This window comes from Acipenser ruthenus, chromosome 2, assembly GCF_902713425.1.
Source record: "Acipenser ruthenus chromosome 2, fAciRut3.2 maternal haplotype, whole genome shotgun sequence".
NCBI classification, from domain to species: Eukaryota; Metazoa; Chordata; class Actinopteri; order Acipenseriformes; family Acipenseridae; genus Acipenser; species Acipenser ruthenus.
In genome coordinates, this window is record NC_081190.1 from 916,684 (window position 1) to 932,828 (window position 16,145).

Below are 16,145 nucleotides of genomic sequence, written 5' to 3' on the forward strand. Positions count from 1 at the left end.
ATTTATGCACTCTGATTGGCTTGTCTCCCACCACCTGGACGCGGGAGTCCCGGCGCGAGTCTGGTGTAAGTTTGAAACGGTTCGCGGCGTTGCCATGGATACCCGAGAGCAGGGGCAGCGTCTTGGAAGCGGAAGGGAGAGAATGGTTTAGATATTATATATATACACGGGGCATCGAAGACACAAGAAAACAAAGTAGCTTAAACTGAACATGTTCTGTATTTAAATGTACATTTATTCTCCAGTAACGGGCTGTAAGTGCTAGTCTCAACACGGTAAATAATGTGTAATTAATGCTGCATATGATGTATTGGGTTTTAAATACTACCAGTCCGAAGAAGAAATGATTAAGATACAGTATTTACAAAAGTGTATGCGGTTTCACTAAACTGGGTCCACACTTTTTCAAAAGTAAATGAAGGCTCGGTGACACAACCGTCTGTCCATACCAAAATAACAAGGTAAGTTATTAGAACAAATACATTTTAAAAAGGGCAGTTAACACATTGTATTTCAAAGGATTTCATTTAAAACCTTGATTTTAACCCTAACACCGAGCTAATCAATAACCCTACATTTGATTATTATTATTATTATTATTATTATTATTATTATTATTATTATTATTATTATCTATTTATTTATTTCTGTTAAATTGACTAATGTGCAGGTTCATGTCCAGGTAAGTCATACGCAATCAACTGTAATATAAGCGAGTGGCTTCGTGTGACATAACATTCCGGGTAGCGATTGTTTACTGTGTATTGTTGCACCTTGAAGGCTAATAGAAAAATGTGTGGCTCGAAATAGTGAAGGAAGCTCATTGTTCATTAGGAGACTGACAGTGTAAGAGTGAGATAGACCATTCAATAACATTGCTCATAATAAATACCCAGCTTCCGTTCAGTGCTAGGACCACGACCAGCATGCTTAGCTTTCACTGTTGTGTGCAGTTATCAAATAATATCCCACGCTAGGCTACAGTGCGAATTCATGTGGTTTCTTTCCTCCTAAGTTTATAGTATCATTTTAGGCAGTTCAGTTAAAGGGTGATGGATTTTGTAGGGCCCTCTACGCACTACAATGAGTAGGGAGGCAGTGTTGTGTATGACAGGTCAGATCTCCATACATCTCCATACACTGTGCTGTCTGATTCTGATCTGCAGTAACTAAAGGTGCTTACAGTTTTATCACAATTGAATAATCAGCTGTGTAGATGCAGTGTAAAGTGTGACTACTGTGTGACATGCATTCCAAGTGGGGGGTAAGAACTGTGTATTCTTGACTTGTATTTATTATAGGCTATTAAAGGATAATCAACTTGCTATAGTAATTTGTATGAAGACATGACTTTAGTGTTTCATTTAAATTCACAGGATTTTGTTGGATGTAGTCTATACCTTGAAATAAGAAATACAAAAATTAAACTTTTTTTTTTCCTGTCCCCTCTGTAACACAAATAAAAACCTAGTTGTTTTTTTAAAAAAAAAGGTTTGTTGAGTTTCTATGTATTAAGACAAGTCCAAATTTAATCTACTACTGAAACACTTTTGAAAAATGAGCTGAAATAAGTAGATTTAGGAACAACAAGACAGTTATTGTGGAATGCCCCTTTATATAGTCTTGAAGATGAATGTGAAACAGCCAGCTGTCAAGTTTTGTCAGAACATAAACCTTTATCAAGTCGAAGCAGCAGCTGACTGGTATAGTCCACACTTTTACAGTGGCCACACAGTGTTTTGATTGTGGCATTATTGTGTTGTGTTGTTGTTGTTGTTTTCCCTTGAAGAGGTCTTTTCTACTAGAGATCTTGTCATACAGTTTCTAATAGTTAGTGTCTGCTGTGTTTATTTATTTATTTTTTTACCAGTTGTCTGGTCTGCATAGACCAGCTGACATTCAGCATCAGAGTTTTCCCTTCCTACATACTCTATGCCCTGCCCTGCTTTGCATGAGCCAGCAGCTGCCCTGATACAGCACTGCAGCTGCTCTGGCTTCTCTAAAATGAACAGAGTTATTTCATATTGCTGTGGGATTGGGTTTCACTAGTCAATAGCCTGAGCTGCAGTCTGACATCACTTTCACAGTAACATGTACAGTACAAGGCTTGGCCACAGATAAAACTCAAGCAAGTAAGTGATTTATTATTTTTGTTAGAATTCAGAGATTATTAATTTGTTTTAAATATGTAAACCAATAGGAATAACTTATTTATATGTAAACTGTATCTTATTGCAAGAGCCAGGGGATTAGCAAAGGAGATGTAAGATTACAGCTTTTTATACTGTAACAAGGATCAATGAAACTGTAAAGCATCCGTGTGTCTTGATACAGTAAGTACCCCTATACTAGGTCAGTGAAAGTATCCCATGTCTCAAGGAATTTAGTCATGAGGAATAGTTACAGGTGTTAGGCTTACTGACTGAAGAGGATTAATAAAGGTTAGTAAATTGGATGCTAACAAATCAAACAAACTTTAATAAACAAATTACCAAGGAAGCCAAGTGAAACAAAGTAGGTTCAAGAGTGATCTGCAATTGTTTTTTTTTTAAGGGGGGATGAAGATACCCAAAAGAGGCAGGCCTATTGGACAGAAAGTGCTACCCTTTTCCTGTTCCTGAAGTTTGTCCTGTTTGTTGGCAGCCCTCTTCTGCTCCCAGGTGTTGATGTGAAGATGGCGACGTGTCTGTACGAGTGTCTGAGCGAGGCCGGCCTGCAGCGCTACTACCCTCAGTTCACAGCCCTGGGTGTGCGCCGGCCCCAGCAGCTCTCCCGGGTCACCATGAGTGACTACCCGCGGCTGGGCGTGCATGACATGCAGGACCGCACCCGGCTCTTTGAGCTGGTGCAGATTGTCAAGGCTCTCCAGGGTGACATGAGTGGAGAGGGGCACGACCCTCACTCCCCCAGGCGGGCCACACTGACCAGGTCCACTCCCCGCCGGCAGCTGGACTTCACTGCCCTGCCCACGAGTGAGCCAGCCGAGCAAAGAGGGTGCCGTCCCTCCTCCTCCTCCGCCTACTGCAAGACAAGCAAACAAGAGGGCAGGGAGCGCTCGCCCAGGCACACGCTGGCAAGAGGGGAATGGCACCACAACAGGGTGGCTGGCAGGGTGGAGGAGACTTGGGCAGCAGAGGAGGAACAGGTACACCTTGAGAGAGTAGCATGCTCCTCCACCTCAGGATACAACTACGGAGTCACACACTCCACCACCAGGTACCTATTATTAGATACCTGTATGTACCTGACGTACTTGTCTGTTAGCAGTAGAAATATTGTTCTGGGATTAGGGGTAACATATTGAATATATAATTTATTGCATTTTTGCAGTGAGACAAGCCTTTTGAGACAGATAAGCACTTGTCTTGGTACCGGAGCATAAATAAAATATCATAGGAGGGATTGCGTTACGTTGTCAGGTGACCTCAGTGTGTGGAACGACCGTGAGAGCGTGTGCTGGCTGGCTGTGTTTCAGGAAGACGAGCTGGGAGCGGGGCCAGGCGGAGTCCGATAGGATCCGTGTGTGTGTGCGGAAGCGGCCGCTGGGAATGCGAGAGGAGCGTCGAGGGGAGGCGGACGTGGTCAGCACCCGGGACAGCGGGACCGTTCTCATCCAAGAGAAGAAGGAGGCTGTGGACCTCACCCAGTACATCCTGCAGGTACCTCGCTCCACTCCACTTCCACTAGCTAGATTGGTAACGTGTAGGATTTTTGTATATTTTATTGTACAGTGCTCCCTATTTCACTACCTGATTTTCAGAATAGTACAGTATGTATTTGATCTTTCCTGAATTACTGTTTGGTTGGCAATTCTTTTATTGTTTTGTTTGGGAGCTTCTAACCAGTCTCACACATGCCCTGGGAATGCGGGGGGGGGGGGGGGGGGAGGGGGGGGGTCACAAGGATTAGCTTCCCAACATTTAAACAGACTGTGTACTGCCCTGCACCATAGTCATACAGTGCCTCTTATTATACAAAGAGAAGCACGTGCAAGTTCACTGTTTTGGAATACCATTTACCCCCTGTCTCCTTTCTTCAGCATGTGTTTCATTTTGATGGCGTTTTTGACGATGCGTGCTCCAATCAGGATGTGTATATGAAGACAGCCTATCCCCTAATCCAGCATGTCTTCAATGGGTACGACACTCCGCTTCCTTTCATTTCCATCTGCTGACATCCTGGGCGCTGTTTATTTGTCACAGTTTAGAAAGTCAGCCTACAGTACTTAAAATGTCACAGACACACATAATTAGTGGTAGAAACAGGACATTAGTGTCTTTATGTTCAAAGGTGCATGGAACCCTTTTCAGCTGTGTAAGAGCGTAACAAGTGCATTCTCAGGTTTAAAGTAATGTTTAACCTAGGCGAGTGTTTAAAAACACTGTCTTTTTCAAAGATCATGTACTGTACTCTGTTTTACGACAAACTCGATATGCTAGAAGCAGCATATGTATATAGACATGTGTATCGAGACAGATCTAGGGGTGTTTTATATTTTGTGGAGCTGCCCTTACCCATTCCTACTGACTTCCTGTTTCAGGGGGAAGGCTACTTGCTTTGCATATGGACAGACAGGCGCTGGGAAGACGCACACCATGATCGGGACACGGCAGAACCCGGGGCTCTACGCTCTGGCTGCAAAGGACATCTTCCTGCAGCTCGAGGCCCTGCAGCCCGGCCGCCACCTCCACGTCTACATCAGCTTCTTCGAGATCTACTGCGGCCAGCTCTACGACCTGCTGGACGGGAAGAAACGGTACCAAGAATCTCCTTAGCACGAGAAGACTAGGCCAGTTAAAATGATGTGGCTTACGGTTAGGGGTGTGTGGAAACAGCTTCCTTCTGTTTATTTATTCTTCATTTAAAGGTGAACCCTTATTATAACAGAATGTAGCATGTTGTGTTTATCTAAGGAGTTACACAGATATAGAAATATATAGTGTATACATAAACATATAACCCATAAACAAAGACTTTATGGCTTGATCCTGACACTTGTCACAAAACCGTACTGCATATCATACTGCCTTAAATTCTGTCCATGAATGAGAAATGGGAATGAGAGCATTATGGGATTTTCCATGAGGGCTTGGTTTGTACAAGCTATTTTAGAGTTAAATATACTATTGTATTGTGTCTTCTTGTTTTATAGATATGCACTACCAGAAATTGGGTTCATGTGTATTTCTTTCAGTGGAGGATGGGGCAGAGTTTTGGGGGTTTGTGGGCTCTGTGGCATTGCGCAGTAACCTGAAGCTGCTGTTTTCTCTCCTCTCCAGGCTGTTTGCCAGGGAGGATGGGAACCATGTGGTGCAGATAGTGGGGCTGCGAGAGGAGAGGGTGGCAAGGGTGGACACGCTGCTGGAGGTAATCCCTTTCTACTCTCTCCATCAACACTAAACACCATGTGATCTCCAGTGTTATTTCATGCTCTGTTCTTTTTAGCTCTATTTCAGCTTTCAGGGTTCACAGCTAGAGTTGTTGATTGTTGTTTTTTTCTTGATCAGAGGATGTTGAATAAAGTTTGTATTTGACAGAGTGTATGTGCTGTAGTCCAGTATGTTAAATTCAAACATCACATCAATAAAACACTGGTGTTCAATTTAGAAAATCCGACCCCACCAGCGCGCCATCTATACACGTGTAGATATAATGCTTGCTTTCTATGAGCCTGTACGCTGTTGCTGTTTCTCACCTTTCTGTGCGGCCTGGAAGATGGTAAGTGGCAGCTGTCTGAGCGGTGTGTGTGCCCCCTGTGTGTGCAGGTGATCTCGTGGGGCAGTAAGGAGCGCAGCACGGGAGCCAGCGGGGTGAACGCAGACTCCTCTCGCTCGCACGCCATCATTCAGGTACAGATCAAGGACTCGGACGCCAGGGTGTACGGGAGGTAAGAGACCCTTTCCATAGGAGGCACAGTCACAGACACGGAGGGCACGGACTCACAGTGAAGTTTCTTTGTATTTTACCCACCAAGATGATTTAAAAATGATTACAAATAAAAAAGCTATTATCATTAGTATTATTTTCTAAATAATTATTGTCAACATTTCAAAGGGCATCTAGTCACATTATTTAGCCACCAAGGACCACATTTTCCCTTTTTTGTTATAGAAATATAACAAGTCAGAATATTGCCTGCATGAGAAGTTTGTAACCTTAACATGTTAAAGTGCTTTAAAAAATTAATTGTATTGTTGTTAATTTGATTTGTAAACTCTTTGGTCAAAAGTGAACCTCTGTGATTGAAGGTTGTAGTTTAGAGGGAGTCACTAATCTCCTCCCTTCTGGTTTTTGCTGAACTAGCAGCTTGTGTGTCTCTCAGCTGGCGTGCTTGACGTGATCCGTGAAGGCTGTCAGTAAGCTGTGTTTCTCTGCTCTCTCTTGGCCACAGGATTTCTTTTATTGATCTGGCAGGCAGCGAGAGGGCAGCTGATGCCAGGGACCCTGACAAACAGACCAAGATGGAGGGAGCTGAAATTAACCAGAGCCTGTTAGCTGTGAGTTCATTCATTCCGTTTCCCCTGTAGCCTGTTTAAATACTGCAGACTAAAAACCTGGGGCTTAGAGGAGGTGGAGATAGTATGCATAGAACGTTTCCTTTAGAATAGGAACACAAAGTAACTGAAATAACAAACATGGATTTACTGTTTCACTCGTCGCACTGTAGACCATAAATCCATGTCACAGAATAAGAATACTGTGGAGAGTTGTTTTGAAAGTCGGTAAAATAAAGAAGAATTCATCTTAACAAGCAGTGTTTTAGTAGTTCGTTCTTGCTGCATGTATTTTCTGATTTAACATTGTAAAATCCTACCTAATTCCTGACTGTGTGAGCCTCTTTGCATCAAATCTGTTCCCACGATATGGCTGCTATCGTGTTCATTCACAAAGTAATTATCCTGGTTATGAATGCTGTCAGACTAAATGCCACTAACACGAGTTCTGATCCCACACATACAGTGGGTACACATTAATACACGTTTGCAGTTTAATCAGCTGGGTATTCTGAAGCTTTTCCATGTCAGTTCTTGTTAAAACGAAATGATTAAAATATATATGATAAGGTACATAGGGTTAGATGCAGGTCTGTGCAGTAACGCAGGAGTGTGTTTTGTTCCTTAGCTGAAGGAGTGTATTCGAGCTCTGGACCAGGAACACGCCCATACGCCATTCAGACAGAGCAAACTGACCCAGGTAACTGCGGGTCCCTTCCTGCTGTAAATCCCTTGCTTGACTCGATTTATCCACATCCCCAGCCCATCGTTAAAACAGCATGTCCACAAGTACAAACAGAAACATCCTTAATAATACAAGAAGGGTCTCCCAGCTCACTGCCAGGGTTATACCATTTTTCATGTAAATTTGTATTTAGAATACTATGAAATTCAAGTAAATCATTTCACAGATAGCAAAAAAATGAGAAGAAGAAAAACAAGAGTAAATATAAAAATGTTGAACTATTTTTGAAATGTAGAAGTCACAAGTTTATATGATAGAGAGGTGAGGTGCTTTATACCATGTATATTTTTATTTTTTAATGCAAGGTTTTCATTTCTTGCCTGTTTAATATCACACAACTAATTTTATAGAGAGTGCCCATCCCTAGTATCTTATTTGTGCACTTTGTGAAGTGGCTGTGAGAAAACAAGGCCTACTTTCCTTAATATTTCCCAGAGACACTGAGAGGGTAAGCACCAAACATGACAAACAATTTCAAGTCACAGCAATCTAGTTCCATTAACATAGAGGTAAAGTTATACAGAGAAATTCACTACTACTAGAGTATATGAACTAGCCCTAATACAGAGTAATAGGAAATGTTAATACTCAGCTGCTAGATCTGGACTGGCAATGTCAGCTCTCTTCTCTCTTTCCAGCTGTGCTGAGTTTAACAGTGTAACAATACATATAACCTAACCCCCAGCCTCTACTGGCCACAACCCACACATTCCCCAGACAAGACGAGAGCGGTCCTCTCCTTATCTCTCTTCTCCAACACAGACCCCGACTTGTCAGACAGTCCGCAACTCCCCACTAACAGAACAGATGTCACCTCTCCCAACAGTTCTCAGACATTGCATGTATAAAAACATTTCAGTTCTCAGCAAGAAAGTTAGTCAATTAAATGATTATTAAAATACTAAAATGGTTAAAAGTACTAGATTTTACATGACCTTTTCAATTTGGAGAATTATGAAACCGTTAACTTTTAAAAGCATTGAATGCTGTCATGATTTTGACTTCAGAGCGTTTAATGTGATTTATTTTGTATGTTCTTCTCCAGGTACTGAAAGACTCATTTATTGGAAATTCAAAGACCTGTATGATTGCTAACATCTCACCCAGCCACATAGCCACAGAACACACTCTTAACACTTTACGTTATGCAGACAGGTAAGCACAGGTCTGTACTGTCTTCTTGACTTTCAGTGTAAAACCTGCAAGACTGTGCCACTACAGTAATATGGCTCTAAACCACTAGCAGGCTATATATCGGCATGGTACCAGTCCCTTGAAGCTCCCAAAGAGACAGTAGCATGTTTGCATTACTTTTGTTTACATCATTTTTTTTCATTCTGTAAGGGTTAAGGAGCTGAAGAGAGGAGTGAAACATTCCCCAGGTCACCTTCACAAAGCAGGCAGGCCAGTGGGAAGCCCGTCTCCCAAACGCAACAAGAACTTCTGCCGGGAGAGAAACTCGCCTAAGAAAGTGAAGCTCTTGGGGGACAGAGGGGTGAAGCAGTCCGCTCAGCCGCAGCCGAGACCCACCCAGGGTCTATTCCAGCCGAGCAGCGTGCTCCTCTGCTCCACGCCAAAGGACGAGGCTGTCACTACCCGGGGGACCCAACGGACTGTGAAGGAGGCCTGGCTGGAGCAGACAACCCCTGTGAAGGGGACATTGAGAGGCGGCAGAAGAAGGGAAGACGTGGCAGAACTAGGGTCCGGAACACACGCTGTTAGAAGGACTGACTCTTCCGTAAAGAACAAATATTTTATTAAAGGGCATTACACGAAGGTCAATGCGACAGCAGCTCAGAAATTACAGGGAGTGCGACCGGTTTGGAAGGAAACTGTTACCAGAGAGAGATCCGGGGACCAGAGAGGATGGGGCCCCCAGCACTCAGATATCAGCTACGCAGAGATGTACCTTGAGCAGAAGGAGCGGGAGCGGCACCTGAGAATCTACCACCAGCAGCTGCAGCAGCTCCAGCCATCGCCCATACTGCAGCAGAAGCTGCCCTATCAACCCCTGGAGAGCCTGCTAGCTCTCTACAGGGCAGAGGGGATGGGAGCAGAGCAGAAGCAGCATACAAACAGTAAGAGTTACCAGAGGCGTGGTCTAGGGGAGACAGTAGAAGAGAGGAGAAACAGCAGCAGCAGCCAGGGTTCTCTCACTCACGTCAGGGTTGGAGGTGCTGAGAGGAGTGGAGCTAGTGGTGGGGATGGCCACAGTGACGGCAGTCATGATTCCTTCGTCTTCCTTCCCAGCACAAAGCCGACAGCCCTCCGGAGCAATGCTGACCACCTGGAGAACGCAGAACAGTCCAATAGCGGAGATGAGCACGTATTTCCAGGAAGAGATCTTAGATACCAGGAAGATGGCTACAGGTTCGTAGAAAACTTCGAATACCAAGGAGAGTGTGATCGAGAGCAAAGATATGGAGAAGATTATGAGTTCGGGCAGAGTGGAGAAAGGGAAGACAGTGACCTAGATGATCTGGCATTCTATGAGAGCTGGAAGCTGGAGAGAGAGCACTGGGAGGACCAGGCTAAAGACAGCCCCATCCACGCCGAGTGGAACACAGAGGAAGATTATGCCAGCTACAGATCGTGCAGCGACAACAGGGCAGAGAAACCCTACTGCCAAGAGGAGGATCACAGCTTCCCAGAGGAGAATCTCAACGACCTGTCGGCTGATCAGAAGCAGATCAACTCGTTCGTCATCCAAGCTGGGTCAGAAGCGAGTGCAGTAGCCTCTCTGCCGTCTCTTCAGGAAACAGGCTCCAATATACCGCCAACCGGGACCGGCTTAGCCAAATCAGAAATGGGGAGTGTGATGGGAGTTGTTGGATCAGCATCTGTAACAGGTATGGACAATAAACCTGATTCCCAACCCTCGTCAGAGACAGAAGATCTGCTTGAGATGCACGATTCTAAAGATTCTTCTTCGGGGATGATGGCCCCCCTAACGATATCCCTCCTGGACATTGAAAGGACGGCCGCTTCAGATTCTGTTTTCCACTGCGGTCCCCTGACTCCCGACAGACTTCTCGCTCAGGGAGGGACATCCACTCCAAAGAATTCCAGGGAAGAGGCCCCCGAGGGACTGGCTCGAGATCCAGAATCCTCTCTGGAGCCATCCTCAAGGTCAGAGAGGAGCTGGAAGCCAGAATCTGCAGCACCAGAGCAGCAGGGGGGACAGTTTTACCTGAAACCTGGCCTGGACACAACCATTTCCTCTGTTAATGGTGAGCTAGTATTTAAGTACATTTTTATCTGGTGATTTAAAGAAAGGAGATTCTGGGTCCAGATCTTGTGTATTGTTGTATAGCGCATTATTTTTTTTATTGTCAATCCCGGTTGACAGATATAGTGGAAGATACTCTGAAATTATATAATGACGGAGGTCTCCACTATATCCCTGTGAGGAGGAAAATGTAGCCACAATTTTGCTTCACTGCAAAGTTAACAAAAATGGTGCTTGTGGTGTGGTGGTTCTTTATCTTGACTTTAAACCTTGCTGTTACATCACTCATAACCAATCACAGCTGCATTCGTCTAAATATCTTAGGAAAAACCTTTGTGAATAAAGGAAAAACTAAACTGAATGCAGTTACATAAGTTAAACTTTTGATTGAAACCCTATTGGCTAATACAGTGTCACGTAATTTGTGCTATTGCCCACAAACCGGGCAAAAGTTACGCTAGCGGTCAGTAGTAATATTGACTACAGTTTTTGCCTTATAGTGGAAAACGGCCCCCTTTTGGGCTGAGAGAGCAACTTTGAGCAATAAAGACCTAATTATTGTTGTTTTTGTCAACGCTCAGGGAAATAGTTTTCAATCATAAGACTCCATGCCCGTTAGTAATCTGTTTTTTTCTGTGTCAGGCTCTACCCAGGGTTTTGTGACCATCGATGATACATTTGGACTAGAAGTGGAACCGGAGGGACTGGGACAAGGCATAGTCCTAGGGAACAAAGAGAAGCCCTCCCAAAACTTGATCACTAGTACAGGCAGCTTCAGTAAGAGCCTACTCAGCATTCCAGAGGGCTCAAGCAGCAGGCACTACCAGCCCTGCGCAGGAGTCTGTGTAAGTGGCAGTGGTGAGACTAAAGAACAAGGAGATGTCACAAACAAGAGTAGCGGTCTCTACACTGCACCTCCAGAGAGCCACTACTGGAGGGCCCCAGAGACGACTGTCCTCACTTTGCTGTCAACACTGCAGGACCAGTCTGAGCTAGAGCTACATAGCCCTGGCAGAGAAGATCTGGGCAGATCAAAGTTCGATGCCTCAAAAAACAGCAGAGCTTCAGGGCCAGCACCTAAGGGTGAACAGGACTCGTTGGAGGAAACAGGAAGCAGTCCAGCAGCGGTGGAGCCAAGCAGGAGGGAGGTGCTTCAGAACACTTTCACCCAGTTCAGTTACATGGCCTGTGCAGAGCTGGACTCCACCTCTCCCATTAGACCGGACCAGAGATCTCGTCCCCAGAGCCCTGACGAGGAGACAGGCTGGCGGTGGCTCTCGGCACACACAGGAGCCAGGCACCCACAGCAGATCACTGACCAGCAACTGGAAGCGCTGGGAAAGGCACAGTACGTTTCTGTTTTACTGTTGTTGGAAAGTTAGAGAATCTCTACAAGCTTGACTCCGTCCTGACCTTTTTAGATTAGAACCGATGATCCATTATGGACATGCACAACAGAAATCGGTCAAGACGGCCATTATAAATAGACACATCTTCTATGTTCGCTTTTCTCAAAGTAGGAGAACAGTTGACGACATTTGGATAATTTGTGCTGTTCAACTTCCAGAAATCCCAAAACGAGGAGACTGCATTCCCTGCTGATGTCAGGGGGTGTCATTTTATTACTATCCTGTCAGTGAAGCCCAAGCTGTTACCAGGGATCTTTTCACACTTTGTGTTATTGATAAGAACCAAGACTTCGTCACATATTGGTGTCTTTGTATCTGGCAACATTTATTTTAACCATTAATGTTAGGGTAGACTCTGTAAGTCGCCTTGGATAAAGGCGTCTGCTAAATAAACTAATAATTGTAATGTATTGTATCTTATAATCTTTTTCAAAGTATTCTCATATGTAAGATTTAACTTTCATATAAATGTAATATGTACTGTACTGCTTCCTGTGTCATCCAGAACTTTAAGCAGTCGATCATAGGACACACAGAAGTACTGACATACTGTTTGTCAAACCCGATCAGTGGTTGAGGGACTGGGTTAACCAAGCCCTCTGTCAAATGATTCTGTTCGTCAGGCACACAGCTGTGGGTTGGTAAGGATCAGAGTGAGCAAAGTGTTCCTAATACTTGTGATGGTTGATTCCCAGGAGGCTGGTTGTCCAGGCACACTGTGAAGAGATGGAGGAGATGGACACTCTGAGGCAGAGGGAGGAGGCTCTGCTGAGCCAGCTGCCAGGACTGGTAAGAGTGCCCGGCACCTCCTTATACCTTTTTTGGTCAGTGGTTCAGTTAGGATTCCACCACTCCCTTTTACCCCAATTGTAGGCCACTTGCATAGTAACTGTTAAAAGTACGTCCTCTTCCCTAATAAGGTGTAAAGTTGTTGGGGTCCCTGGTAAAGGCATGTCCACGTTGAGTGCAGGGTGAGTTATACAGTCAGGGCAGTGCAGGTTTGAGTCAACCTTCACGGGGGCTTGGCTCTGGCACTCCCGTGGGTTAGGAAGGCAGAATTGTCGGGGGCACTTGCAGGGCTGGATATCCGCTGTCAAGCTCCTGGGTGTAAAGAGGCAACTGGCTTGGTTGTGGGATTGGAGGACACTCACTGACCTTAAGTCCTCCAGAGCTTTTGTGGGAATTGCAGTGGTAAAATACTTAATTAAACATTCTAAAGTTGCTACGAAAAGAAGAGTAAAACGTACAAAAATTGGGAACTCTTAAATTATAAATATATAAATAGATAGATAGAGATAGATAGATAGATAGATAAAGGTTATTAGCATTAGGTTGCATAGTTCAGTTGCTTCTATCTAGGTGATGGTTAACTCCTCCTGTCTCTCCCTCTCTGTCTCCCCAGGACTTCACAGACTATGCTCGGAAGCTGGAGGAGATCATGGTGCAGAAAGCCAAGTGTATGCGCAGCATCCGGGCTCAGCTCCAACTCTACCTCACCTACCCGGGGGCTGGGGGCCCTTAGCCAGCCTGGGACCCTCTGGCTCTGTGTGAGTCCAGCTCACAGCCCCTGCACTGTGCATCAGTGTGTCCACACATGTTTGGAGTTCTAATCTAGCATATGTACTGAACACCTTTTACAAACTAAAGTGTGTATAATCCGTCGTACAACTCGGTCGCTGCTCAGGAAGTTAGATGTAGTTCAGTTATAAATATTTTCCCTATTAATTTTTGTATCTGATATGATCAATGTGTTATGTATTGTGTATATATACTATAGCGGATAAACATAGAAGTACATTCAAGCCGTGGTAAACCTTGCAGCATAGAAGCTTATGATTTAGTGCTGTTGCGATGGTGTGAAAGCAAAACATTTCAATCCTGACTGCTTTTATCCGACCCTGAGAAATCCGGCTGGAATACTGAAACCTGGGTTTGATCCCTGTTTCACACAGTACACAGTGTTTCACACTTTAAGACCATGTCACCCTGAAGCCACTTTAAAAGATTTAAACCGAAGCAAATCTTTAAATACACACTGTTTCAAATCCGTTCAGCCGCACCTTTGCTGTGTGAAGTGCACTGATCTTACAGAGCCCACTGTTAGATTGGAACAAAGGAAGATGCTGGCCCGGAGATGATTCTTAAGCCGTTGCTAAAATAATGTCACAAATCCCCTGGTTTCTAAAAGAGAAATCGACAGCTGCTTACATTTTAAAGCACTGCTAGCATCTACATAACCTATGTGTTTTTGTGACAAAAGTTAAGGTCACCAGGGCTACCTCAAGGTGTGACAATCCATGTTGTAATGTAGTCACTTCAAATGCCTTGGGTAAACTGGCACTGGCTAGAGCACAGGGGAAGGTGGGTAGTTCTAGTTCAATCAGATGAGAGTTAATTAAGTGAGAACAAGGAGCATCCAGTGTATGAGTAGATCAAATCCGAGACAGTGCAGGTTTTAAGACTAGGGAGAGAGATGTGTCATATAATCATGCAATAACTGGTATCTTGCTTAGAAGCAGCAGGATACTTCAGCCAGCTTATCACCACCAGGGGTCACTTTTGAGTGCATTATGCAGGTTGAGTTTTCAGCTTTTTGTGTCTGGTTTATTAACTAGTTCTGTTTCTCCAAAGCTTTGCCCTGCTCTAAAACACCCCGCATCCAACACCTGGGCTCTGTAGAGAAGTTAGAAACCTGTTTCGCTGTGTGTGCCACATTTTCAATCTTGTAAAGGTGTAATTAATTGGCATCTCAGCCCATTGAATTGAAAGGCAAGAGCGGGACGCAAACGAGGCATTTTAAAGACAAACAGAATCTTACCCTTCAATTGAAGAGCTAGCTCTGTAGTTGAGTGGTAAATATTATTAACTCATCAGTTGCTAGGAGGAGATGCAGTGCAAGAGTCATCTCAGGCTGTACTTCAGCTTCCTAGTTTGGATGTGTTTAAAATGAATGAATACCCATGGAGACCTACAGGACTAAAACAATGTGCCTTCCTATTTATAAATGCTTTGCAGTACATCTAACTATACTGTTATGGATAAGCACTGGGTTATGTTTTGTATTTATTATTAAATATGGATTGTATGAAATATTGACAGTACCATATGGAATACTAAAAATGATTTATGAAAATAATAAAACAAAATGTACATGTTGATTTACTTGTTTCAAACATCTTATAGCAGGAATTAAAGTAGATGTGGTAACAGCAAGGCTTTAAATGAACATGTCTATGCCTCTCCTGAGCACAATAACTTTCTTGCAAGCCCATTCTCATTCTTTTGCAGCTTTCCACACCTTTTTTAAGGTCTTCACATATGAAACTTCCTTTGCAGCATATAGGACTTAAGTGTGATTTGAATACATGTTGCACAGGTCAGCTTCACATACAGTAATTTAAAAAAGTCTGGAAAGCTAAACAAGCTTCAGTAAAATGATAAAGGACTTGTGGCAATGTGCTCCGCCCCTGTGTGCGTTTCTGTGTTGTATGTTGCGTGTGCTGTGTTAATGTTGGTGTATAGGCATTGGTACATGGGATATAAACGGGTCTGTGTTTCACATGTGATTTAAAATGTAGAATTGTATTTAGGCACGAGGATGGCACATCACTTCACGTGCATTTAAAGTATATAATATGCGAGCACGAGGTTGCACATAATTAATTCACGTGCTGGGATTCAAATGAATAATTAATTAGTAATTGAATCCCAGCACAACAGTATATATAGGTGCACGTTTCACTCACTCGGGGTTGTGTGTTCGGTGAGTGGAGAACGGGTGTGGAGAAGGAGGTAAAATTAACAAAAATAAACTAAAATAATAATTGATAGTTGTCTGACTCACCGTGTTTCGTTTGTCTGTCCGTCCACTGTTTTGTTTAGTGTTAATCTGTTTTGTTTCATGTTAATCTGTTTTGTTTAGTGTTAATCTGTTTTGTTTGTCTCTTTATTTTGGCCTCAAGGGCCGTGTCCTGTCTTGTTTTGTTCAACCTTTTTATTTATTTGTTTATTAAAGACTGAGTGCTGCCGCGACTCAGTTTCTCTCATCACCACTGTCTCTCTGTGTATTCATTTCCTGGATCTGACGGCACCACTCAGCAAGCCGTGTGACAGGACTTTATTATAACCATCACACAGATGCCACATTTGTACTGTGAAGTGTATTCTGGCATCTCCAGTTTGCAATAGAAATTCTTTAATGCATTATAATCAGGATGCATGGCACAAGAGATAAGAGAGGCGTGGTATCGAGACCAATCATTTGCACA

The 16,145-nt window shown here is 43.8% G+C and overlaps 1 protein-coding gene across 3 annotated transcripts; it reads left to right on the top strand.

Annotated features, from left to right (window-relative positions):
• Positions 1-17: 17 nt before the first annotated feature.
• LOC117963247 (kinesin-like protein KIF24) lies at positions 18-15,035 on the top strand. Of its 3 annotated transcripts, none has more exons than XM_034902517.2 (14): positions 18-461; positions 2,554-3,216; positions 3,476-3,659; positions 4,040-4,137; positions 4,541-4,756; positions 5,280-5,367; positions 5,766-5,887; positions 6,392-6,497; positions 7,123-7,194; positions 8,285-8,394; positions 8,584-10,469; positions 11,111-11,816; positions 12,573-12,666; positions 13,280-15,035. In XM_034902517.2, exons 2-14 carry the CDS (start codon positions 2,675-2,677, stop codon positions 13,397-13,399), a joined length of 4,344 nt encoding a protein of 1,447 aa, XP_034758408.2. In that variant the 5' UTR covers positions 18-461; positions 2,554-2,674; the 3' UTR covers positions 13,400-15,035. The 3 variants fall into 3 exon arrangements, with proteins under 3 accessions (XP_034758408.2, XP_058841820.1, XP_034758401.2); XM_058985837.1 differs by having other exon boundaries at positions 2,644-3,216; XM_034902510.2 differs by lacking the exon at positions 18-461 and adding an exon at positions 2,065-2,132.
• Positions 15,036-16,145: the final 1,110 nt, after the last annotated feature.

Excerpts from the sequence above, each read along its gene's own strand:
- LOC117963247 (XM_034902517.2), top strand. The coding sequence starts at position 2,675 with ATGGCGACGTGTCTGTACGAGTGTCTGAGCGAGGCCGGCCTGCAGCGC. Across the intron at positions 10,470-11,110 it reads AACCATTTCCTCTGTTAATG|GCTCTACCCAGGGTTTTGTG; the intron begins GTGAGCTAGTAT and ends TTTCTGTGTCAG. Across the intron at positions 12,667-13,279 it reads TGAGCCAGCTGCCAGGACTG|GACTTCACAGACTATGCTCG; the intron begins GTAAGAGTGCCC and ends CTGTCTCCCCAG.